This window comes from Monodelphis domestica, chromosome 7, assembly GCF_027887165.1.
Source record: "Monodelphis domestica isolate mMonDom1 chromosome 7, mMonDom1.pri, whole genome shotgun sequence".
Lineage (NCBI taxonomy): Eukaryota > Metazoa > Chordata > Mammalia > Didelphimorphia > Didelphidae > Monodelphis > Monodelphis domestica.
In genome coordinates, this window is record NC_077233.1 from 112,179,837 (window position 1) to 112,207,275 (window position 27,439).

The 27,439-nt window shown below is 37.6% G+C and overlaps 1 protein-coding gene across 2 annotated transcripts in view; it reads right to left on the minus strand.

Annotated features, from left to right (window-relative positions):
• ADAMTSL1 (ADAMTS like 1) overlaps positions 1 to 25,828 on the minus strand; it is a 1,092,747-nt gene extending 1,066,919 nt beyond the window's left edge. For both annotated transcript variants that reach the window (XM_056805329.1, XM_056805328.1), the window contains exon 1: positions 22,248 to 25,828. In XM_056805329.1, the coding sequence (XP_056661307.1) occupies positions 22,248 to 22,334 (87 nt within the window). In that variant the 5' untranslated portion in view covers positions 22,335 to 25,828. The remainder of the gene's footprint in view (positions 1 to 22,247) is intronic.
• Positions 25,829 to 27,439: the final 1,611 nt, after the last annotated feature.

The window sequence follows — 27,439 nt, forward strand, 5'->3', positions numbered from 1 at the left end:
TTCTGGACACAAATGATACTGTGAGTGAAGATAGGAAATAGGAAAATGACCCACATTACCAGTGAGGGCAAGTGGCCTAATTTTCTTGGAATAGAAGGCACAAAGGGGAGTAATATGAGATTAGACTGGAAATAGATCAGAAACCAGAGAAAGTACAGGTAGACATGTCACAGGAATGGTGCCAGGTTATGAATAACTTTAAATTCCAGGATAAGCAATTTGAACTTTGTTCAGAAAGCAACAGAGAATAACTAAAAAAATTTGAACTGAGAAGTAACATGGTTTGCTCTTGTATGCAAGATTATTCTGACAGAAAAGATAAATTGAAGTGGGAAGAAAGAAATTGGGATCTTATAGAAGGCTATTACAATAGACCAGATAGGTGACAAGAGTCTTTACTGAGTCATACAGATATTTGAAAGGAAATGCTTAAGAGTTGGAATCAACAGATCTTGGAAGTGAATTGGATAAAAAGGATGAAAGAACTAAATAAATCAAAGACATTACCACCAAAGTTTGAAAAATGGAAGTCTGGATAAATGGTGAGAGGAATAATGAAGTCAGAAGGATAAAGAAATTTAGGGGAAAGATCCTAAGCTCAATTTTGGATGGGATTAGTTTATGGGATGAGAGGAACATTCAGGTAAATTTGTCTTTTAGGGGGCTAAAGAAATGAGCCTGGAGCTAAGAAGTAAGACCAGAGTGAATGCTATATATTTGGAAATCATCTGCATAAGGTTGTAACTGAATTTATAGCAGAAAATAATGCCAATAAAGAAAAAAGAAAGATAGAGATAAGACGGTTACATACAGAACTGAGGGAATACCCATAACTCAGTCCATTGCAGCTATCTTGAGATTTAGGGAGTTTTCCCCTTGAGAGTAAGACAGGCCAGTAGATGCTAAAAAAACAAAAACAAACAAAAAACCCAAACAAATGATCTCCATTCCATACATTTTAACACATATTAGGGAAGACTTAAGGTCTAACAAAAGTAACATAAGGCATCTGGGGGTAAGAATACAGTGGAGCAATGGAGAAAAAATGATAAGGTAGTAACAGGGAAATCACTGAACCGCAGATGCTATGGATTTTAGGCCATAGCAGTAGGAGAAAGGAGTTCAGCAATGGTTATAAAGAGGGATTTTTCTTTGGTTTTAGAACTCTTAGCTTTACATGTACTCCATCACTTCCCCTAATTGTAATAGATGGGATGGTGCCCCATCTCTTACCTACCCATACCCCCACTACCAGTGTCAAAATCTCTGCACTGAGGGAGTGATTCAAAACTATTTCTGGGCAACTTATATGCTGAGGCTGTTAAGATATGGAAGGTCAATCAGATTGGCCCATTGGGGTGGAGTAGGTAAAGGCCCACTTAAGTATCTCTGATTTTTTATCTTTAAGGTTACAAGAAGAATCTAAGGATTGGTTAATAAGACAATCCTCTCCCCTCCTCCTACCTCCCAAATACCTATAATCATGGAACAGGATTTCTGGCACAAATATTTTCCAGTCAGAAAATTCCAGTAGTTAACAGAAAAAGGCAGGATAGAAATGCTAGGGAGGAAGAAAATGCAAGCCCTAGATAAGAGAAAAATTGCTGCAAAGCAAGTTAGCACCCAAGACCAGAGAATACTCTTGAATTATAAAATCTAATCTTAGGGGTTAAGAACAGAAATAGAATCCAAAGAAGAAAAGAGGGGAAAAAGGAAGAACCTAGAATTGAAAGATCAATATTTGAGTCTTAGCTGTGCTGCTTTCGGTACCCAAGTGACCTTGGGCAAATAACTTCCTTTATTTGATCCTAAGTACTTTCCAGATATATCATTCTACAAGAATCAAGAATGGGAAAACACCACAGATCTTAGTGATTAGAAAGTTAGTGGTAAGCCGTTTCAGTTGTGATCACAAAGGGATAAGGGGAGACAAAGTAGAGAAGAACTGCAATTATTGGGAATTGATTACTTTTTTTAAACGAAAGTCATCCATAAAGGAGGGGAGAAAGGTGCTTTCAGAGTCGAGAAACAGCATTTTTTAGACTTGAAAAGCATATTTCATATAAACAAATGAGTCAGTGGGAAATGAAGGAAAGACTGAAGATGCATAAAGGAGACAGTCATGAAGAAAGACTGCTGGAGCCATGTCCTATAGAAAACACATTTAATGGGAATATTAAAAGAGAGAACAGGAGCTCAAAATAAAAAATTCTGAGACATAGAATATGGATGTTGCCAAGTAGCCTCAGTCTTTTCAGCAAAGCAGAATGAATCTCTTCTCCTAATGCCATTGTTTTAAAAAAAACTTTATTGGTAAGAGAATGCGGATAGAAATAAATATAAATACAGATTATGGAAAAGAACAAAAAGGTAAGGATACTGGAGAAGATGGATTGGGAACCATATTTACATTTCCTGTATTAATGGAAAAGGTATAAAATCATTTAGTTTAACTTCTTTAGGATTGAAGCATTTTAAAAGTACATCTACCACTCCTTATTTTCCCCAACATTCAGTCATCTCTTGCTGTGTATTTTGACAGAACATTCTTTGATCTATGTTTTACCTAATGTTATCCAAACTGCTCAAAAGTGGGGAAAAAACAAATATGTTTGATGGAAGACATATTTAGTGGAAAACAAAAATCAGATTTTTCAAAACACTTAAACCTAAAATGAGGAGAATATATTCTCTTTACCAGTCCATTGTGATTTCCTTCTTTCATTCTATTCAGAAAAAAAAAAAGTTAAGGAAGAAGCTAAGAAACAATATTCCAGACTGACATTTCTTCTTTAGCTCTTGGGAATAAAGCAAAGAATGACAGACAATTAGATGAGTTGTAGTTCAGATAAAATTGTACTATCAGCATTTTACAGATCATTCACAGCAGCCTTTATGTACAAAGAAAGCAGGCATGCTCTAGGTCCATAATGGCGAACCTATGGCACATGTGCCAGAGATGTCACACATAGACCTCTCTGTGGGCACACATGCCAAGAATCCAATGCCCCAAAGACCCAGTACACCTATCCCTTCAGCCCAGAGGTCTCCAAAATTCCCTTCCCTCTTTCCTCAGTAGGAGATAGTAACCAGGTCTCTTCAAGTCAGCATCTCTTACAGGACAAGATAGCCTGCCCCATTCAGAATACAATGGTATCTTAATGACCTTTGGCCTGAGTGAGACAGAAACAATTTGTGTCTTTACTCTCAAAAGCAACCAGTGTCTTTAATATATAAATTATTTTTTGGATTTTGGGATGTCTTTTGATTTTGTACTTTAAAATGTTCAGAACTGTTGCGTAGGGGGCATCTAGGTGGCTCAGTGTATTGAGAACCAGGGCTAGAGATTGGGAGGTCCTAGTTTCAAATCTGGCCTTAAACACTTCCTAGTTTTGTGACCCTGGACAAGTCACTTTACCCCCATTGCCTAGCCCTTACCACTCTTCTGCCTTAGGACCAATACATGGTATTGATTCTAAGGTGGAAGGTAAGGATTTTATATTTATATAGATATAGATATATAGATATAGATGTAGATATAGATGTAGATGTAGATGATGTAGATGTAGATGTAGATGTAGATGTAGAAGTAGATGTAGATGTAGATGTAGATATAGATGTAAATATAGATGTAGATGTAGATATAGATATAGATGTAGATGTAGATATAGAAGTAGATGTAGATGTAGATATATAGATATAGATATAGATATAGAAGTAGATGTAGATGTAGATATAGAAGTAGATATATAGATATAGATATAGATGTAGATGTAGATGTAGATGTAGATGTAGATGTAGATGTAGATGTAGATGTAGGTGTAGGTGTAGGTGTAGGTGTAGGTGTAGATATAGATAACAACTATAGTCTAGTGATTTAGGAATAAGTTTTATGAATCTGAAGCTAGACTAATAGCCTCTTCACTGTTCTAGAGATCCCTTCCTCAGTTTCTTTTACAAGCAAACTTGGGCTGCTTTCATTTGCATTCTTAGTCCCCTCACCTATTACTATACTAGCCTATTCAATTTGCATTCAAAGGAGTGCCTGCCTGAGGGAGAACAAGTGGGCTAGAAGCTCTGGAAAACACAATAGTGGCTGGACAGAGGTATCAGTCTGCCCTGCATCCAGATTAAAACCTGACTTCAACCCTGGACCATTTGCTTAAAAGGATAATTTGAAGGATACTCCCTTCAGGAAGGCTGGAATGTAATGGGGTGAATGTGTCAGGATGATGTCATTTAACCTAAGGGTTTTTATTTTCTTATAAATAAGGGGTTTTCCTATAAGCTGGGGCTTTTTTCTTTTTTGTTCTGGCATACTTTTTCTTTATCCATCAAAAAATAAAAACATTATATTTGAAATGACTTCTGGTTCCTTGAAGAGTGGCTAAAGAGGATATACTTTGAAATTTCCAAGGTCCCGGGGATCATAGCTCACATAATTAGAGGGGAGTAGAGTGCTTGCCAATCATTTGCCTCTCCCTCTCCCCTATATCACTCTCCCCACTGCCCAGCAGTCCTAATAGGAATGTTTCCTCCATCCCCTGGGTTGAGTAAGTAAGGGGCAGAGCACAGGGCCTGGCACTCCCTCTCAAAAAGGTTCCCCATCACTGCTCTAGGTCATCACCCTTTACAAACAGAAGCTATATGACCAGCCCTCCCAAGGGATGAATGTGGGTTTCTATTATTCTTTATTTACAGTTTGCCAAAAGATAAGAAGTTAGCAGATAGTTTAGGAACTTAAAAATATTGTGCTTGTGAAAAGACCATACTTCATAAAGAATAATTTGTACTGACTGTAACACAGAATACCATCTAGGCTTGCTATCAGTTGAGAAGATGTTAATCTGTGCTTAGTAATAAGCTGCATAATAAATATCTAAGAATGGTGTTAGAGCACAATCAATTATTTTAGTTAGCAAGAAATATATGTGTTTAATTCCCTCCTCTATTTTAAAAATATGAAACTATGTTTCAAGCAACGTGTCTCAGAAAATAAGATTTCACCTCCTATTATTGTTTTAAAATAATCTATAAGTCAATGCAGAGCACTCATTTAAATCTGTTCAATATGACCTAAGTAGGAAATTGTAAATATTATCAATGCCTCCAAGACATTAGCAATACAATTTTTTGAGTACTGGACTCTGTATTAACTGAGAATTAGAGAACTGACTTCAAAGCCTGACTTGGCAATTAAATAAAATAGCTATGCAGCCTTTAGCAAATCACTTCATTTATCTGAACTTCCATTTCTTTATCTTTAAGAGAAGGAGGGTAAGGATAATCATAGAACCTAGATTTAGCAAGCAAGGACTTTTAAAATCATCTAGTATGACCCCTTCATTTTAAAGATGGAGAAACTGAAACCCCATAGAATGATTATCCCAAGGTCACAGAAGTCAGATTAAAGCTACAAGTTTCAAATTAGATAAATACTAGTAGTGATTTTCCCATGTAAATAAACCTGTTAAAGCAAAAATGAAAAGAAACTGGAAATTATGTTCATTTGCATCATATTGCTAGTGGGTGTTCTCAGGATGTACAAAATCCATATTTGGTGTCAAGATATTCATAGAAGCGACAGAATTTTATTAATAAACCTTAGTATTTAGGAAATATATCAATTATCAAGCCACTGGAAAGCTAAACCCTCCCATATTATAGAGACTGGGAAGTTTGGCATTATACAAAATAACACCCCTCATAATGCTAGACCCATGGTGGTGAACCTATGGAACACATTCCAAAAAGGCTATGCAGAGCCCTCTCTGTGGGCATGTATATAGTCATTTTTTGTTTTCTTTACTAGAAAGCCAGAGGGACTTGGGGCAGAGCTGTTTCCCTACCCCACTCCTCGGTGCACCTGAGGATATTCCACACTTCACCAGTGCCTCTACCCAGCAGCCAAATGGGAGCACTTCCTCCCTCCCATGACTGGGTTAAGGTGCTGGGTGAGGGGAACAGCTCACATACTGCATGGTGGTGAGGCACAGACTACAGTCTATTGAGTTTATGGTGAAGGTGATTCCTGTAGTGGGGATGGAAAGAAGGTCTGAGGAAAGCATAGCTCACAGCTTGGTACATAGTTGGATGGGGCCAGAGCTGGAGGGGAGCAGAGCACTCAGGCTACTCTCCCCCATGTCTCCACACAAACCTCTCATAACCTGCCCCCCCTACCCAATAGCCCAATGGGAGCACTCCATCCCATCCCTGCCTAGGGTATGAAGAGGGGGGCGTGGCCCTAGGTCTCTGGTAGGGCAGGAACAACACTCAGTCTTAGGGATGGAGTAGGGTTAGGGCCTGGCATTCAACTCTAAAAGGTTCATCATCACTGCTCTAGACTATAGGTCTTGATGTGGTCCTTTCAGGAACAAATTCCAGCATATGAAGCCATGTCTCTATTAGTTTTTTCCCTTTATGGTCTTTACCTCTCTCTACTGGGCAAAGCAGCAAACATCTTCTTTAGTAAACAGTAAAATCCTCTTCAACTTCAGAAACTCTTAACTAGATGTTTACCAAAAGTGTCATGCTTCTTCACTGACAAGCAATTCCCTTAAGTCAGAGAATTACCAAGTTCCTTATAACTACAAATGGCAAGAGACTTTTATTATTATTTTTTATTATTATTTTATTTATTTTTTCAAATTAACTACAAGGATCTCCTTATATTAAAGAATATATGAAACTTCTCCCCCACCCTGTTTGTCTCTTTCTAACCAGAAAGGACAGTAGAGGATAAAAAGATAACCCAAATAAGTTTTTCCTTCCATCAGATTGTAGATGATCCAAAAGAAAAATAAGGTCTCAATTATTCACTCAGAAACAGGCTTTGGCTCTTTTTAAATGCACTTCTAGAAGTTGTCTTGGTCTTTCTCTATTCAATCGGGTAAGGTTATAACACTCTTGCAATCAGTAGGAACCCATAAAAGTTGCTGAAATGTCTCTCATCTCATGTGGAAAACTTAAATATCTTTTATGTCTGAGTCTTGAGACTCCAGCTCTCTCTTCCATCTTCTATCTCTTCCTATGGCTTTTATAGCTTCTAATCCCTAAAATCCATGCCTTCTGATAGTCAGTGAGTGATTCATCTTAAATTTATTAGGTACCTCAAGAAACCTAATAGTCCCTGTATAATCTCACATAGTCTCCAAACACTCATTTGATTTATAAATTTTGTCAGTTATAAACTTTAAAACTCTAAAAACAGTCACAAGTAAATGAACTGAAAGACCACAATGCCCTACAGTCATTGTGGCCTTAATAATTTCTCTGACTACAAACAAGACTTTTCATTACATTCATCTGAGAGGCAATTCTCTTATCTGGTTGTCAGAATGGTCAGTGATAATCCTTAATAATTTAAATGAAAGATTATGTTTTTTCATAAGTTGATTTTACCAGTGTTTCCTGATATAAATATTCTTTTTCTGCCTCTTTCAGCAATCTAATCACATATGTAAGAAGCAGTACATTTTACTAAATTCTGAATTTAAATGCAAATACAAAAGTCTTAGATTTTAGCTAAAATTAATTTTTAAGAAAATTCCTAGGCTTGTCAAAATAGTAGTTACTAGTTATGATTTAGAAAGCATTTCTATTACTTAGAATAATGGAAAGGAAAGATTACCTAAATAATGCAAAATGTATATGCTAAGAATAAATTTTAATTAATTCACAGATATAGAAGTATCTATCCATATACTTAGATGTAAACATTGGTAAAATTAATGAAATTGATGGGGTTGGAGAGGTAGTTAAAAAGCAGAAAGGGGAGGATAGAAACCAAAGTAATATACTTCTTGAAAATAACTGATTTTTTATGAGTCTAACATCTTTTTTCTCTCCAAGACAATAAATGTTGATCTACATTAAACGAGTTAGTCTCCAAGGAGGTGATTCTCCACATTCATTCCTCATGGGATGAAATTACAGATCTAAATTACTACATATAACTAATTTCATAAAACTAAACATCAGATGTTATTAAGCCGGTACTTCTTAATAATTCAAATGTTCATCCATTTCCACAAAAAATTCTTGAGTAGAAATTATTACTCACATCGTATAGTTACTATGAAGTGGTTAAAAGCTATTTTTTTCAAATGCTGAAGAATTCAGATACGAATGTGGGTGTGTACACATGTGTCTGTATTTTGGCTGGTTGATGAGAAGGTTGTGAAACAACCCTAAATAAAAGGCATATTAAGCATCTCCTGCCTTTAGTCCAAAAAGAACGTAGCAACAGTTGCTACATTGCAACTGGATAAAGAAGGTGTTCAGCTGCACATATTCTCCATTTCATCAAAGTGTCAGGTTCCTGGATGCTGTGTAGAGTTTTCTAAATAAGTATCTGTTAATCTTGTAGAACCATGATGGATCTGCAGCAGAACATGCAGGCAAGCCAACTTTTTACAGATTAAAAAGAGGACAGAATAGGAAAGAAGGGATGAATTTCCATTTTACATGTCTATTTAGAATCCATTATCAAAAAGGAACTGAAAGTTGAATCTATTTCCAAACATGTAAACAAAATTTGTTTATAGGAACTAATGTTACTACAAATAAATAAACGTGTTTTGGTTTTTTTCTTGCTGGTGTCTCATTCTTGAAATTCATGATGGAACAAAATCTGAACTGATAGTAAGGAGCATTGAAAAGGATCCCCTTTATACTCTCCATTTGGCCCAATTTAGGGTGCACTCTCTCTCTCTCTAACCAAAGTCATACCTTTGTACTTTAATGGCCTTTTTTATTCACAACTGACTCACTTGATTATCCCAATTTGTCATCAAATATTAAAACTTATTTAAATTTAATAATTAATAATAGAATTGTATTTCCAGCTATCATTTCAAATTACCGTTCTCTATCACAAAATATACAAATCTCAATTGCACATTAGAGGACAAACTTTAATGCTAGCATAATGTTTCCAAGCAAGGCAATCTTGGTGTTTACACCACTGTAACTCCATGTTCCTACATAAAACTGTCATCAAAATATGAAATTTAAAAAAATTTGTGAAGCAAGAAAATATATCTATGCTGGATCTCTGAGCAAAAAGGTCAGGTTATTTTAAGGGTGGGATGGGACATGCAAACCTATGAGTGAGAAATGATGAAAAAGGAGCTTTGAGACTGGAGCTTTCAAATAACTTCAGATCTTTTAGAGAGTGTGATTAATGGTAGCCATAGACTCACAGAAACTAATAGTACAGATAAGACAAAAACATAGTACCTTTTTTCACATACCACATTACCAATAATTATGCAAAACATTATAATGAGCAATTAAAAGTGGGATACATCTCATGCAAAAATGCATCACAAAAGAAACCTATTTAAAAGAGGCATGGGACTTTATAATATAGAATTTTTTTAAACTGATAAGAGAACAATAAGAAAAATTGTTAGTTTATATTTCTTGGTATTATCAAGTAAGCAAAAAAGAACAATAATTTTGAGAGTTTACCATGGAACTATCATATTATTGTGCGGTTGGTTGGTTTTTATCCTTCATACTTGAAAAGGACCAAAATGACATGATGGTGATGTCTCAACTTGAACAGAAATTGTAAGTGAGGCAGAGTTGCACAAAGTCATCAGTCTCCCTTTGTCAGTCACTCTCACCAGAATGCCTAATTAGAATGTCATTTACTGAACTATAATAAAACTCAACATTAGTTTATTATGTGACAAGAGAGTCAAAAATAATATATTTAACCTTAGGCTCCATTAACAGAATGCCTATCATAAGTAAAGCAGGTGATAGTTCTGTACTCAGACATGATCAAGCCATATATGGGTAATTGTGTCCAGGAGTAGGTAAAATACTAGTGAGATCATCTGAACCCATACCAATCATCAGAATAATAGGAAATGATTAACCTTAAATATATATATGGAGCTAAGATGGACAAGTAAGGGACATTCAGTGCTCACAAATCCTCCAAACATACAAAAACTGCTGAAAACAAAGGAAAATAGGCGGGATACAACTCACTGAGATGAGAAGGGAAAGTAGCCCAGGGACTACAGCACAGGGAGAAACAGTAGAACTTGGACCAGCCCTACTCCTGCCAAATGACCTGAGACAAGGAAACAGCAGACAGGGAGTATCCAAATACCAGCATAACCCCAGTTATATGGCTTCTAAGATGGCAACAAAGCTGCAGAGCATGGTAACATCTCAGCCCAACACAGGAGACAATAGGGAAACCAACATAGTAGGGAGGGGTGGAATTCAGCTGGATAAGACACAAGTCTTATAAGAAGCCATTTGGACCATTCCTTTAAAGTTCACACTGAGGGGTCTTCCACCGGTTAAGATGGCGGCTTAGAGAAAGCTGAAGTTCAGATCTCCGGAAAACCCTTCCCAACCGATCTCAAACTAGAAGCTCCTAAGGCGCCGAAATTCAAAACGACCAACAGCACAGACCCTGGGAACCCTCCTCCTGGACCTGGACCCGGTTCAAAAGGTACGGCTCCCCTTAAAAGCCAGAACCCGAGATCCCTCGGACCTCAGGGGTAGGAGCGCAGAGTCCAAGGCTCCCGGAAGCGGCAGCCTCGCCGGGCTCAGAGAGCAGGGTCTGAGGAACAACAACCCTCCGGGTCTTCTACCCAAGTCCCAGTCCGGGTGAAAGTTACTGCCTGGGGCTTCCGCTGCAGAGAGCCGGTCGGTCCGGGTGAAAGTTACTGCCTGGGGCCTCCGCTGCAGAGAGCTGGTCAAAACAACAGCAACCCTCAGGGCGGGCAAGACAGCCTCACGGGCTGGATCCTGCTATCCAAGTCTCAGTGAAAGTCTGTGCTCTCGGAGCTTGGGGAAGCTGCAGCCCATCCCCCCGCAGGCCGACGAAACAGCCTCACGGCCAGGGATTCTGAAGGCAATTTCCGGAAATCGAGCCAGGGGGAGAGTGTGGCCTCGTGGTCCGACCCTTCCATTCCAGTTCCAGTGAGGCATATTCAGTTTAACCCAGGGAACGCTCATAGAACCAACATCTGCCCAGGACTAAAGCCTCTGATCACCAGACAAAGACAAGAAAAGCCAATCCTCCACGTTCAGAGATGACAAACTCCACAGAAGCACAGAAGCCCCAAAATACCAAGAAAAATAAGAAGAAAGGGGCGACTCTGGACACATTCTATGGAGCCAAAATACAAAATACAGAGCAGATAGAAGAAGATATACAAGAAAATTCTCCAAAATCTTCCAAAGGAAATAGAAACTCTCCACAAACCCATGAAGAATTTGAATCAGAAAGGACCAAAAAGATGGAAGCCCTCTGGGAGGAAAAGTGGGAAATGATGCAAAAGAAATTCACGCATCTACAAAACCAGTTTGACCAAACTGTAAAAGAAAACCAGGCTTTAAAGCAAGAAGTAATAAAGCAAAGCCAAAACACCAAGAAATTAGAAGAGAACATAAAATATCTCACCGACAAGGTGATAGATCTGGAAAACAGGGGGAGAAGAGAAAATTTAAGAATAATTGGACTCCCAGAAAAGCCAGAAATAAACACCAAACTGGACATGGTGATACAAGATATAATCAAAGAAAATTGCCCAGAGATTCTAGAACAAGGGGGCAATACAGCCACTGACAGAGCTCACAGAACACCTTCTACACTAAACCCCCAAAAGACAACTCCCAGGAATGTAATTGCCAAATTCCAAAGCTATCAAACAAAAGAAAAAATCCTACAGGAAGCCAGAAAAAGACAATTTAGATATAAAGGAATGCCAATCAGGGTCACCCAAGACCTTGCAAGTTCTACTCTGAATGATCGTAAGGCATGGAACATGATCTTCAGAAAGGCAAGAGAGCTGGGTCTCCAACCAAGAATCAGCTACCCAGCAAAACTGACTATATACTTCCAAGGGAAAGTATGGGCATTCAACAAAATAGAAGACTTCCAACTTTTTGCAAAGAAAAGACCAGAGCTCTGTGGAAAGTTTGATACTGAAAATCAAAGAGCAAGGAATACCTGAAAAGGTAAATATTAAGGAAAGGGGAAAAATGTTATCTTCTTCTTTTACTCAAACTCTCTTCTATAAGGACTACATTTATATCAACCTATGTATACTAATATGTGGGGAAAATGTAATGTATAAATAGGGGGTAAAGAAAGACCAAATAGAGTAATGGTTCTCACACAAAGATTCACAGGGGAAGGGGAGGGGAAGAAAACTCCTATAAGAAGGAGAGGAAGAGAGGGGGGGGGGTTACTTAAACCTCAATCTCAGGGAAATCAACTCTGAGAGGGAAAAACATCCAGATCCATTGGGATCTTGAATTCTATCTTACCCAACAAGGGTAAGGAGAAGGGAAAACCAAGGGGGGGAGGGGGAGAGGGAGAACAAAAAGGGAGGGAAAGAGAGGGGGGAGGGGGAGGGAACAAAAAGGGAGGGACTAAAAAGGGAAACATCAAGGGAGGGGACAAGGGGGACTGATTCAAAGTAAATCACTGGACTAAAAGGTAGAGCCGAAGAAGAAAAGGTTAGAATTAGGGAAGGCAATCAAAATGCCAGGGAGTCCACAAATGACAATCATAACTTTGAACGTGAATGGGATGAACTCACCCATAAAATGTAGACGAATAGCAGAATGGATTAGAATCCAAAACCCTACCATATGTTGTCTTCAAGAAACACACATGAGGTGGGTTGACACCCACAAGGTCAGAATTAAAGGATGGAGTAAGACCTTCTGGGCCTCAACTGATAGAAAGAAGGCAGGAGTGGTAATCATGATATCTGATAAAGCCAATGCAAAAATAGACCTGATCAAAAGGGATAGGGAAGGTAATTATATTTTGTTAAAAGGGACTCTAGACAATGAGGAAATATCATTAATCAACATGTATGCACCAAATAATATAGCACCCAAATTTCTAATGGAGAAACTAGGAGAATTGAAGGAAGAAATAGACAATAAAACCATACTAGTGGGAGACTTAAACCAACCATTATCAAATTTAGATAAATCAAATCAAAAAATAAATAAGAAAGAGGTAAAAGAAGTGAATGAAATCTTAGAAAAATTAGAATTAATAGACATATGGAGAAAAATAAATAGGGATAAAAAGGAATACACCTTCTTCTCAGCACCACATGGCACATTCACAAAAATTGACCATACATTAGGTCACAGAAACATAGCACACAAATGCAAAAAAGCAGAAATAATGAATGCAGCCTTCTCAGATCACAAGGCAATAAAAATAATGATTAGTAATGGTACATGGAAAACCAAATCTAAAACCAATTGGAAATTAAACAATATGATACTCCAAAACCGTTTAGCTAAAGAAGAAATCATAGAAACAATTAATAATTTCATCAAGGAAAATGACAATGGCGAAACATCCTTTCAAACCTTTTGGGATGCAGCCAAAGCGGTAATCAGAGGCAAATTCATATCCCTGAAAGCTCATATTAACAAACAAGGGAGAGCAGAGATCAATCAATTGGAAATGCAATTGAAAAAACTCGAAAGCGATCAAATTAAAAACCCCCAGCAGAAAACCAAATTAGAAATCCTAAAAATTAAGGGAGAAATTAATAAAATTGAAAGTGATAGAACTATTGATTTAATAAATAAGACAAGAAGCTGGTACTTTGAAAAAACAAACAAAATAGACAAAGTACTGGTCAATCTAATTAAAAAAAGGAAGGAAGAAAAGCAAATTCACAGCATTAAAGATGAAAAGGGGGACAGCACCTCCAATGAGGAGGAAATTAAGGCAATCATTAGAAATTACTTTGCCCAATTATATGGCAATAAATACACCAATTTAGGAGAAATGGATGAATATATACAAAAATACAAACTGCCTAGACTAACAGAAGAGGAAATAGAATTCTTAAATAATCCCATATCAGAAATTGAAATCCATCAAGCCATCAAAGAACTTCCTAAGAAAAAATCCCCAGGGCCTGATGGATTCACCTGTGAATTCTATCAAACATTCAGAGAACAGTTAACCCCAATACTATACAAACTATTTGACATAATAAGCAAAGAGGGAGTTCTACCAAACTCCTTTTACGACACAAACATGGTACTGATTCCAAAACCAGGCAGGTCAAAAACAGAGAAAGAAAACTATAGGCCAATCTCCCTAATGAATATAGATGCAAAAATTTTAAATAGGATACTAGCAAAAAGACTCCAGGAAGTGATCAGAAAGATCATTCACCATGATCAAGTAGGATTCATACCAGGGATGCAGGGCTGGTTCAACATTAGGAAAACCATCCACATAATTGACCACATCAACAAGCAAACTAGCAAGAACCACATGATTATCTCAATAGATGCAGAAAAAGCCTTTGATAAAATACAACACCCATTCCTATTAAAAACACTAGAAAGCATAGGAATAGAAGGGTCATTCCTAAAAATAATAAACAGTATATATCTAAAACCAACAGCTAATATCATCTGCAATGGGGATAAACTAGATGCATTCCCAATAAGATCAGGAGTGAAACAAGGATGCCCATTATCACCTCTACTATTTGACATTGTACTAGAAACACTAGCAGTAGCAATTAGAGAAGATAAAGAAATTGAAGGCATCAGAATAGGCAAGGAGGAGACCAAGTTATCACTCTTTGCGGATGACATGATGGTCTACTTAAAGAATCCTAGAGATTCAACCAAAAAGCTAATTGAAATAATCAACAACTTTAGCAAAGTTGCAGGATACAAAATAAACCCACATAAATCATCAGCTTTTCTATATATCTCCAACACAGCTCAGCAGCAAGAACTAGAAAGAGAAATCCCATTCAAAATCACCTTAGACAAAATAAAATACCTAGGAATCTATCTCCCAAGACAAACACAGGAACTATATGAACACAACTACAAAACACTCGCCACACAACTAAAACTAGACTTGAACAATTGGAAAAACATTAACTGCTCATGGATAGGACGAGCCAATATAATAAAAATGACCATCCTACCCAAACTTATTTATCTATTTAGTGCCATACCCATTGAACTACCAAAATACTTCTTCACTGATTTAGAAAAAACCATAACAAAGTTCATTTGGAAGAACAAAAGATCAAGGATATCCAGGGAAATAATGAAAAAAAAACACATATGATGGGGGCCTTGCAGTCCCTGACCTAAAACTATATTACAAAGCAGCAGTCATCAAAACAATTTGGTACTGGCTAAGAAACAGAAAGGAAGATCAGTGGAATAGACTGGGGGAAAACGACCTCAGCAAGACAGTATACGATAAACCCAAAGATCCCAGCTTTTGGGACAAAAATCCACTATTCGATAAAAACTGCTGGGAAAATTGGAAGACAATGTGGGAGAGACTAGGAATAGATCAACACCTCACACCCTACACCAAGATAAATTCAAAATGGGTGAGTGACTTAAACATAAAGAAGGAAACCATAAGTAAATTGGGTAAACACAGAATAGTATACATGTCAGACCTTTGGGAGGGGAAAGGCTTTAAAACCAAGCAAGATATAGAAAGAATCACAAAATGTAAAATAAATAATTTTGACTACATCAAACTAAAAAGCTTTTGTACAAACAAAACCAATATAACTAAAATCAGAAGGGAAACAACAAATTGGGAAAAAATCTTCATAGAAACCTCTGACAAAGGTTTAATTACTCATATTTATAATGAGCTAAATCAATTGTACAAAAAATCAAGCCATTCTCCAATTGATAAATGGGCAAGGGAAATAGATAGGCAGTTCTCAGATAAAGAAATCAAAACTATTAACAAGCACATGAAGAAGTGTTCTACATCTCTTATAATCAGAGAGATGCAAATCAAAACAACTCTGAGGTATCACCTCACACCTAGCAGATTGGCTAACATAACAGCAAAGGAAAGTAATGAATGCTGGAGGGGATGTGGCAAAGTAGGGACATTAATTCATTGCTGGTGGAGTTGTGAACTGATCCACCCATTCTGGAGGGCAATTTGGAACTATGCCCAAAGGGTGACAAAAGAATATCTGCCCTTTGACCCAGCCATAGCACTGCTGGGTCTGTACCCCAAAGAGATAATGGACACAAAGACTTGTACAAAAATATTCATAGCTGCGCTCTTTGTGGTGGCCCAAAACTGGAAAACGAGGGGATGCCCATCAATTGGGGAATGGCTGAACAAACTGTGGTATATGTTGGTGATGGAATACTATTGTGCTCAAAGGAATAATAAAGTGGAGAAGTTCCATGGAGACTGGAACAACCTCCAGGAAGTGATGCAGAGCGAGAGGAGCAGAACCAGGAGAACATTGTACACAGAGACTAATACACTGTGGTATAATCGAACGTAATGGACTTCTCCATTAGGGGCGGTGTAATGTCCCTGAACAACTTTCAGGGATCCAGGAGAAAAAAAACACCATTCATAAGCAGAGGGTAAACTGTGGGAGTGGAAACACCGAGAAAAAGCAACTGCCTGAATACAGAGGTTGAGGGGACATGACAGAGGATAGACTTTAAATGAACACTCTAATGCAAATACTATCAACAAAGCAATGGGTTCAAATCAAGAAAACATCTAATGCCCAGTGGACTTACGCGTCGGCTATGGGGGGTGGGGGGGAGGAAAAGAAAATGATCTATGTCTTTAACGAATAATGCTTGGAAATGATCAAATAAAATATATTTAAAAAAAAAAGAAAATAGCTTCTAAAAGGCAAAATAACAACTCAAATAAAAACTATAACTATAAAAAAAAAAAAGTTCACACTGAGGGAACCAAACACAACTGAGTCTACCCCAAGCACCAAAAGGCTACACAGCATGCTTGGAACATCACACCCTCCATCCCAGAACCAGAGCAGAACCTCAGCAGATAGATATACAAGGGAACAAAGGTAGGAGGAGAGATATAACTAGAAAAATGAGTAAGAAACAAAGAAAAATCCTAACCTTAGAAAGTTATTTTGGTGACAGGGAAGATCAAAACATAAATCCAGAAAATGGTAACAATGGCAAAATGGAAATATGTGAAGCCCCAAAGGAAAGTAAGAAAAGATGTCAGGCCCCACAAGAACTCTTGGAAGAACATGAAAAGAAGTCTATAATCAAACTGAAGAGAACAACTCCCTAAAGACTAAAATTGGTCAAATGGAAAAGAAAATACAAAAGCTCAAGGAAAAAAATAATTCTCTAAGAATAAGAACTGAACAAATTGAAGCTAATGACTCCATGAGGCATCAGGAAAAAATAAGACAAAATCAAAAGAAAGAAAAAATATAGAAGAAAATATGAAATACTTCACTGAAAAACCTGGGTTGAAATCAGGCACACCTGGGAAATAGATCCAAGAGAGACAATATAAGAATCACTGGAATATCTGAAACTTATGATAAAAAAAATAAATAAAAGTAGATATCATGTTATAAGATATCATCAGGGAAAAGTGCTTTAACATCTTCAAATAGGAGGAGAAACTGAAGTTGAAAGAATCTACTAATCATTCCCTGATATATAGCAAAACTCAAGAACTCTCAGGTCAAGGAAAAATTACTATAAGCATGCAGAATGAAATAATTCAAATACCATGGAGTCAGAGTGATATGATACAAAACCTTGCAGTTTCTACATTAAAGAACCACAAGGCATGGAATGTGATATTTGGAAAAGTCAAAGACCTACAACCAAGAATCACATACCCTGTGAAACAAAGCATAATCATCCAGAGGGAAAAGTGATGTTTAATGAAATAGAGAACTTCTAGGCATGCCTAACAATAATAAAGAAGAGAGAAGAAAAGAAAATTCAATAAGCAAATTTTGCACTTGAGAGAAGCATAAAAAAGTGAACAGAAAACTGAAAACTTAAATATTTCAATAAAGTTGAATTGAGTACATTCAGACCTGGTGAGGTTATAATTAAAGATAACTATGAAACTTGAGATGCTTCAAGTACTTTAATTATTCCAGAGACTTAAAGTACTTAAGATACTTAAAAAGCATTGTCACTATTATGGCAGCAAGAAGGAATATATACCAAAAGAAAGAAGAGAGCAAGTAGAATAGGATGGGTTAATGTCCAAAAGGAAAGAATATAGAGGGAGGAGAGAAGCACCTTAATATCTATCTTCAAGTAAACATTTGAAAGGTCACAATGTAAAAATGGGGCAAGAAGAGGAAATGATTAAACCTGTTCTACATAGTCCCAGAGCCAAGAACTAAGACCAGTGGGTAGAAATTCAATTGAGGCAAATTTTGATTCAATATAATAAAAAACTTCCTAATAATTAAAGAGGCCTCAGAAAGGAAATAAGTATGAGATTCTTATAACTTGAAGACTTTAAATGAAGGCTGAACAACAACTTTTCAGGGATACTGCAAAAAGAATTCATTTTCAGGTAGAATTTGGAGTTGATGACCTCTGAGATTCCTCTCAGCTCAAATTCTTTGATTCTACACAAAAGGTGTCTTTCATATGCAAATATACTACTGATCACCACAAAAAATTGCATACTTTGAGGGAGTTTTTTTTTTCCCCCAGCAATAGTTTAGCTACATTCTCTTCTAAACCAACCTCCTCCTCTACCCACAATCCCAATGAGCTAATAAGCCCTAGTTAAGGAACTATTGGTCCCAGGTACTGGATAATAAAAATGAATCAGTTCCTGTATCAATTCTATATTAGAGAGATAAGATGTGTATATGGAATTTGTTCAAAAATAAAGGCAAGGTTGTTTAAGGAGGGTGGACCATAAGGAGATGATGAAAGATAGTAGAAGGTTGTGATAAAGTCGAGATTTAAAAAATGTAAGAGATTCTATGAGGTACTATGTATGAGGAGACAAAACAACCGCAGATTAGAAGATAGACATTGAAGAGATAGAAGATGTAAAGACTTGTGTGTGGAACAGTAATAAGGCAATTTGACTAGAGTATTAGAGTTGAGAGGGAGGTTAATATATATTAATATTATTATGATAATATTAATATATATGTATATATAATTGGCTTTAAAAGCCAAAAAAGAATTTATATTTTATCCTAGAGGCAATAGTGAGGCACCAGAGTTTACTGAGCAGGTGAATGACATTGTTACACTACATTTTAGGGAAATCACTATGGCACCAGAATGGAGTACATATTAGGATGAGGAAAGATTTGAAACTGGGAAACCAATTAGGAAATAGGCTAATGCAATAGTCCAGATGAGAGGGATGAGCCTTAACTAAATAGGTAACTATGACATTGAATAACTTTCTCAGAATTTGGGATACAATAGCTGTGATTAATTTAATTATCTCCAATGCTCTTAAAGAATTAACTTGGGAGACTTGACATGGGAGACATTCAGATACAGGGAAGAATCTAGACTAAGCATATGGAATGAAATTAATCAGAAAAATAAAAAAGCTCAGGGAGTGAGCAATCTTCATTTAACTCAGGCATAGAAAGGAAGTTGCAATAAGGGAGTAATTCAGAGCAGAGAGAGAGAGATAGATAATTCTGGCAACAGACTTTCAAGGAAACCGACAGAAAAGAAATATTGAGTCTTTCCATTGGTTTTCATCTGTGCTAAAGTTTTTCATTATACTGCTTTAAGAATGAAATTCATCTAGGTCACTAGATAATGTTTCAATGTCCACTATATATGCCAGATTGGTAAGTTAACTGTAATAATAATCTCTACGTTTACTAAAGTATGTGCTCCAAACACATTTAAAGAATTTCTCCTTTCTAGTCTTCCCAAGAAAGCACTGTACCAAACACTTTAGACTTGAACAATATAATGACTTGATGTGGATGGTTATTTTGTTGGTGGTACTATCTCTTCTTAGACTGAAGACAGTTTCTACTAAAACAACTGATCTTTATTTAGGAAACATAATTCCCATATGGGAACAATCTTGAGGAAATTAGACACTATGGTAATACTAGCTACTTACATCAAGTAACAATGTCAACTGAGAGTTAATTACTGAGCATAAGAAAGCAAAGAATAATTTCTTGCATTCCACTAGGATACCTAGCCCATCTACTACTTAAACAATTTTTTATTTCTTCCCAGACAAGTTTAGTCAGGCTCCTCACATGTGGAAAGCAGGCTTATACAGTATAACAAGAAATATCCATTTGGAATTAAACAATAAACTACTTCCTCAAAAGGTGTGTGTGTGAGGGGGGAGACCAAAACTGCTTTCATCATCCGCACCCAGAAAGAAGAAAGTTGGTTGCGAATCAGAGCAAGAAAGAACAGGTGTGCAAAGCTGGGTAAGATGGTACAGAGTTTTATGCCAAGAGAACTCTGATTGGTTCAAAGCAGGTCTGAACAGGGGGAGAAAGGAGGGGCAAAAAGATATAAGTACAGTTCAGTCCCACCGAGTAAGGATAGCAACAGCACTGAGGTATTATTACTAACCTATTCTTTTAGCACCTACTTCTGACTTCAGGAGCCTGAAGTTTCTTTTTATTCTTCTTTGGGATGATTTAAATGCTGGCTGCCAGTCCTCTTTAAGATCTTTAGCATTTCTATAATTCTAATTAACACACACACACACACACACACACACACACACTGCCCTCAGATCAGATAGATGGAGGATCAAACTGAGAAAATGCTAAACTTTGGGATAATTCAGACAATGCATGAAGTAAAATCACTTTTCCCTCCAGGAATACAAAGCACAAGTGTTATGAGACAATTTTTTGTGTGTGTGTTAATCATGATACTTCTTATTTTTCAGTCCTCCTCAACATAAACTGTATCTTCAAAACACTGAACATCTGAATTCTCTAGTGTTATTTTACTCATGAAAGTTACTTTACAAAGTAAACTTTTGAAAGTGATTGTATTTAATATTGTGTTTTTTTTTTCTTTCAAAAGAATGGAAATCACGAAAGTGGAAGAATGTTTCCCCCCACCTCACAATTTCCAAGGTTTCCCAACCAAACAGTATGAAATAGATGCTGCTTGGGGATAATTCAAATGTTGCTTTTTGCCAAAAGTGAGGAAGTAATTTTGCTTTGGCCACAGAGATAACCTGCCTCTGGAAAGAAAAAAAAGTTCAAGCACCTCTATTGGTCAAGATCCACCTGCCCAACATTTTCCTTGTTTTTTGTTTGTTTTTTTTTGTCTTTTGTTTTGTTTTGATGTCGCTCAAACAGCTCCCAGGAACAATAACAACCCTTGACTAAGCAAACTGTTAAAAATATAAACTCTTCACGGGGCATATCTACAGCACAGCAGGTATGTGTAAAGCGTATATTTTGAAAAGTAACACTGACACAGTTTATTCAGGTCGGGTAGCAGCCTGGGGACCCCAGTGAGACAAGCATGTAGTCACTTGCTAGTTAGGTAATGGGTGAAAAGGTTTCCCTGCTGCTGGGAGGTTGAAGAAATCCCAATGCTGACTTGGAATTGAAAGGAAACGGCAGTTAGGTTGAGATCTTTGACTTTTAAGTTGCTTTGTTCTCTTCATATCTCTACCTGGAAGAACTCACCTTTGTTTTGACGCCTTTCAACCACAAGCTACCCACTTCCCTCCCCACTCACCCTTGTCCCCCAGCATTTAGAAATTTGGTACGAAGGGCCCTGAATAAATCCTTTTTGTGAAGAGAAAGAATGCAAGTAGGAAGGAGACACACACCTGCAGATGAGAAGGTAGGGACCCTAAATTCTGGTGATGCGGACCAGGTGAAGGGCCATCCCAGAAAGAACAGGGTAGGAGCGAGCGCTGGGACTGCAGCTTGGGCGCCGCCCAGAGGGGGGCTCCCCGCGGGAGAGGCGAAGCGGGGCGGAGCGCCAGGGGGCAGTTGGCAGGAGGAGAGAGAGGCAGGCAGGCAGGCGGGCTCCCCTGCCTAACAGGCGCCTCCCCCTCGGGTCCCGCGTCCGCTCTGGCGGTCAGGAGGCGGGTTGGGACGGAGTTAGGACCCAGGCAGGCGGCAGCAGGCGCGGGAGGCAACTGGGGTATAGGCTGGAAGCAAAGCAGCCGCAGAAACAGCCTAACCTACAGCCACCAGCGCTCCACTTTTGAGGGCCCACGACAAGCACTGCTCCTGGTCACCTGGCCGACCCCAGCTGTGCTTAGATAGGATACGAGGTGGATCAGAGCAAAAAAAGCTCCAACCCCAGGGCTGAAGGCAGAGAGGGGCGTCCCCTCCAAATCATGGTCCGCTCACTCTGACACCTGAGCAGAAAACTTAGAGGAAGAGGAGCACAGAAGTAGGAAGGGAAGAAGGCAGGGGAAAAGAAAGCAGGAGCGTTGTTCCTACCTGTCCGGCGAAGTAGAGGAGACACAGGGTGCTCGAGAGGATGGGGGCCAGGCTCCCTCGGTACCGCAGCCCGACTGCCAATGCCATGGTAGCCCTCTACTCCGGCGGACCGGCCGCCGAAGGAGGGCAGTGTCAGAGGAGCCCACCTCCCCTAACTCGCTCTTTCTTCTTGTTCCGCGGTGTCTCGGAGGTGACTCCTTCCAGCTCCCCCTGGCTGGCGCTGGGGATCCTTGTGCGACTGCCGGGGCCGCTGCCTGGACTCCGGCTCCTGCTCCGACTCGGACAGCAAGACTGGGCTCCGTGCGCCCTGGCGCTGCGCCCCAGCAGGGTGGCGGTGCGGACAGTGTCAGTGTGGCTGGGGAGAGAGGCTGGTTTGAATGGTAGCGCGTGGTGGTGGGGGTGGAAGTGGGGGGTGTTATTTGTGAATGTGTTGCTTGTCTTGGCTCGGGATGGTGCGCGCTCGCCCCCCACCCCCCCTTTCCCGGCTCCTGCTCCTCCCCTACTCTGTGTCAGGCAGCTGAAGGCGGGGAACCAAGACTTCGGTCCGCCTGGAGCCACAGCCGGCTTGTGCACTTCAGAAGACAAGCACATGGCTCCTCATTTGTTGAGCTTATTTTTCCCATCTTATTATAAAGAAGGGAAGAACAGAAAAGTATGTTAGTTTTCAACAAAGTAGCCCCGAGTTACATATGCCTTGCAGGGTTGTGATGCTTTACCATCGCCCTTCTTGGAAGTCTTGGAATTAGGCTAGTGTGGGTTATTTGTATTTACCCTAAATTTTGCCACTTCCTCTTCATTTTTCAAGATGTCTCCACGAACTGCCAATTGTAATTTTGCAGTAGGGATGGGAGAAAGGAAGGGAATATGGGTTAGCTCACAAGCACAAGCCTCCACTAATTGGGGAAAATGTGGCTGTCCCATGAGAACCCAGAACTCTAGGGGATATAGGAATGAAATTGACTTGTCAAGTGCAGCTACTCAGGTTGAAAGTGTCCCAGAGGAGGCAAAAAAGTCATCTATGGGTGTTTGTTTTCCTAGGCCAAGTTGCTTTGGCAGATTTGCCAGGAATAATGAGGTACCTTCTCTAATTCTGGAATTGTTATAGTTTGTTTGATTAGACACCAACACAGTTTCTGGACAACTGTTAGGAAAAATCTTTGCCTTTTGGAAAACTAATGTTGTGGAGTCATTATCATGCCTCAGTTTTATAATAAGGCAAATTGCCATTCTTACAGCCACTTTACCCATTCTGTATTACCCTCTTTCCAGACTTTAGGAAGGATTCTAAGAAGAGGCTGCTCTTAAGTAAATTCAATCAAATAAAGTTATCAGCATCCTCCTCAAATAATATTTATGAAATTATAAGAGCATGACACTAGTGAATACAGCATGAAATTACATCATTTACCATTCTTACTTTCTAATCACTTCCAGCATTCACTTAGGAAGCTAGAAGTAAGTTAGCTGGCTAAGAGATGATAATTCATATTTATTTAAAAATCAATAAACTTTTATTAAGTGTCTTTTATATTCCAGGCACAGTGTTAAGCAGCTAGGGATACAAAGAGGCAAAAGACAGTATCTCCCCTCCATGAGCTTGCAATCCAATGGGGATATAGCACATGTAAACAAGTATATATAAAGCAAGCTATATGTAGGATAAATAGAAAATAATTAACAGACAGAAAGCACTACTTGAAAGTTAACAAATAGTGCTTTCCTCACTCACATTCTCTTGAGAATATGTAGGCAAGCCAGAATTATAGACATCTAATATCAGAACTGGAAAGGACTTCATAGAGATCATCCAATCCAACTTCATTTTACAGAAAAGGGAACTATGGCTCAAGTAAATGGAAAAAAAAAATTTTTACTCCTAAATCAAACACCAATTTTAAATAATCACATAGTGATTTTTTAATACTAGACCCCTAGTATTTTCACTGGTATACATACAAGTAAGTGCTCTTCATAATTACTATATTTATTACCAAGTCCCATGAAAACTAGGTACTATTGTTTCACACTTAATGAAACAGTGTCTTTTTAGGTCAGGTCTATAGTAAGAGATGCAAAATTAAAGAATGATAATAACAATGTAATTTTTCAACTTTGCCTTAAGGTTTGATTACATTGTGAAATGATGTCTAGTACATCTGTGGAGTAATAATATATTTCTTATCAGAAATCATTGATTTACTCATTCTGTGATAATTTTTGATTGCATAAAATACGGATTAAAAAACATTATTTACGGCTGTTAAATAAATGCTGAAAATCATATAATTTTAGAATTAAAGAGGATCTTAAGGAATCATCTTAATGGAAAGGAATTTTGAACAAAGTTTCCTGTCAGTAAATATTTGAATCTCTATTATAAGATTGCAGAGAATTATACTAGGCCAAGAGAAAGATATTTTGATGAATCTATGATTTCTTTGAAGTATAGACACCATTTACATCAATACAGATCACAGCTCCTCCCTCTTCTCTTACCCTGTTACATTCTTTCTCATTTTTGTCCTGTTACAGAATATTTACCCAATGTGCTGGAGGCTTTCCTCTTGTTCTTTTTGTATCTTTGGGGTACCACTTTAAATATTACTCTTTTGTCCCTTTTTCTTTTCAAAATAGTTTTGCCAATTACATGTATACATTTTAACAATTGTTTTTTTTTAATTGAATTCAAAATTCTCTCCTTCCCTCAATTCTTTCTTTAATGACCTGCCCTCCTTTTCAATTAAGCATATACTCACCATGTCTATTCTACCCCTACATATGTTTTCCAAAAGTACTTAATGGTAATATGAGATAACCTGTCTAAACCAATGCAACTTTGTTTCCTGGAGTTATTTACAATTTAAATTCTGAAAACATGGTGTTTGATTCTCAGCCTCATAGTATCATGAGACAGATCAGCTCTTGTACCTATGAACAGTTTGATATCATTGAAAGCCCTGTGCAGTCATTTTCTACTTCTTTCTTTCATGCACAAGAAATTACTTAACTTCACCATTTATTTAAGACACTCATACTGATGGATTAATTTAATAGGCTGCTTATTGAAGATGCATGCCATAACCTGAGTGATCTGTGTTCATCCATGTTGCTTATCAAATGTAGATGCTCAGATCTATGTCTTAATCTTAAGTGAAATCTTAAGATTTCACTGAGGGGGCTTTTGTAGTTGGGTTTATAGATTTAAAGCTGGATGAGATTTTACAGATCAAGTACAACCTGTTCATTTCACAAATGAGAAACTGAGGCTTAGATAGATTAAATGATTTGCCAAGGGTTAAATAGCTGTTAAGTATCTGAAGATTTGAATGTACATATTCCTGACCTGGAAATTCATCACTTTACCTCCACACTCCCCAGTACTGCCCTATGTATATTTTCTCTGTGTATGTACCAATGAAAGCATGAGAAAACAGTAAGCCAGCTTTTGCAGGTCATTTTCTATAGCAAACTACATCTTTGAAGTCACATTAATGAGAAAAAACAAATCCCATTGTGCTTTTGCTGATTTTTAAAAACCACTTATTCTATATGGAAAAATGCTTCAATAAAGATTTTTCTCAGATAAGCTATTTTTCATACCTGTATCAATTTTCTTAAAAAGGATATAAAGATGAACAAGTCAGAGTTCCTGTCACTAATTTATCAACAAGCCTTTATTAAGCACTTGCTGTATGCCATGGACTATAGTAGCTGCTAGGGATGAAAAAACAAAAAAAAATAATGAAACTCTGCTCTCAAAGAGTTTATATTCTACAGTCTAATAGAGGAGATAAGTACACACACAAACTGACATCTTTAATATACATTATAATACATTATCATGAGTGTTACAAAAAAAATGTCTATACACCTAAATTGAGATCTCTGTGAAAGAAGAAAATTATATAAAGATTGAATAGAAACAAAAATAACACCAATTAGAACTTTTGTAGGAACCAGATACTGGGAGAGAGTTCAATTTTTGATTAGAACCAGTCCATTTCAGTGAGAATGCAGAGGAGGTTGTGGTAAGGACATCATTATAATTGAATTAGAGACAGATAGGAGGAAGAGACAATAATTAGGATGTTAATATAACAATATGGTTAGAAGCAATGAAGTCCTAAATTATGGCGGTAGATGTATTGGGATAAAGAGGCATCTTGAAGAGATATCATGAGATAAGGGGGGGATACAAGATTTAGCGACTAATTGGATATATGGGATGAATGAAAGTAGCAAAGGATTTTGCAAATTTGAATGACTAGAAGGACCCAGAAGAGGGCCCAGTTTTAAGAGGGAAAAAACATTCTGTTTTGTACCTGTTGAGTTTCAAATGTTAGTAGGAAAAACTTTGAATGTTCAATGGTCAAAGTTAGTGATGGTAGGAAATGAAATTCAGTAGAGAAAACAGGGCTGGCTATACAGAATGGAGAATTATCTGTAAAGATATGATAAATCCATGGGGGGCGGGGTGATGAGGTGACCAAGTGAGCAAGGATACAAAGGAAGGAGGAAAAGGGGGCATCAGCGATATCCATAGTTTGTAGGGTTGACATGGAAGATTCAACAAAGAACACTTAAAAGGAACAATTAAAAATATAGATCAAGAGAAGTGTCAAAAAAATCTAGGAAAGGGAGTTAACAATATAAAATGCTGTAGAGAAATCAAGAAAGAAGAGTGTTGAGAAAAGACTTTTAGATTTGATGATTATTGTTAATTTTGGTGAGAGCAGTTTTAGTTTTCCTGGAAAATATAATAACATTTTTGTTATTAAAAACCAGTTATATTCCTTACATTTTCTTCTCATAAAGTTTTTCTTACAACTGGAAAAATATTCCAATACTATAAAAGTTCCCCTTAACTAAAAAAATCCCCTGCCCCACTTTGTCTAGAACTCTCCTTTGCCTCCATTGTACTTGACTTCATATTATATTTACTATAAATGCCCTATATTCCCAAGATGTAAATTCCTTAAGGGCAGAACCTTGATATTTTTTTTTAATCTTAATAGGTCCAAAATCTAAAACAAAGACTTTTACATTACAGTTGCTTATTAGATATTCATTGAGTTTAATATAAACATCCATGACCTCATTGGTATTGATATTTCCTACACTGAATATTACTCCCCCACTAAATATTACCCTTTCTGCTTTAATATAGTGTTGTACCCCCTCTTGTTTTTTTT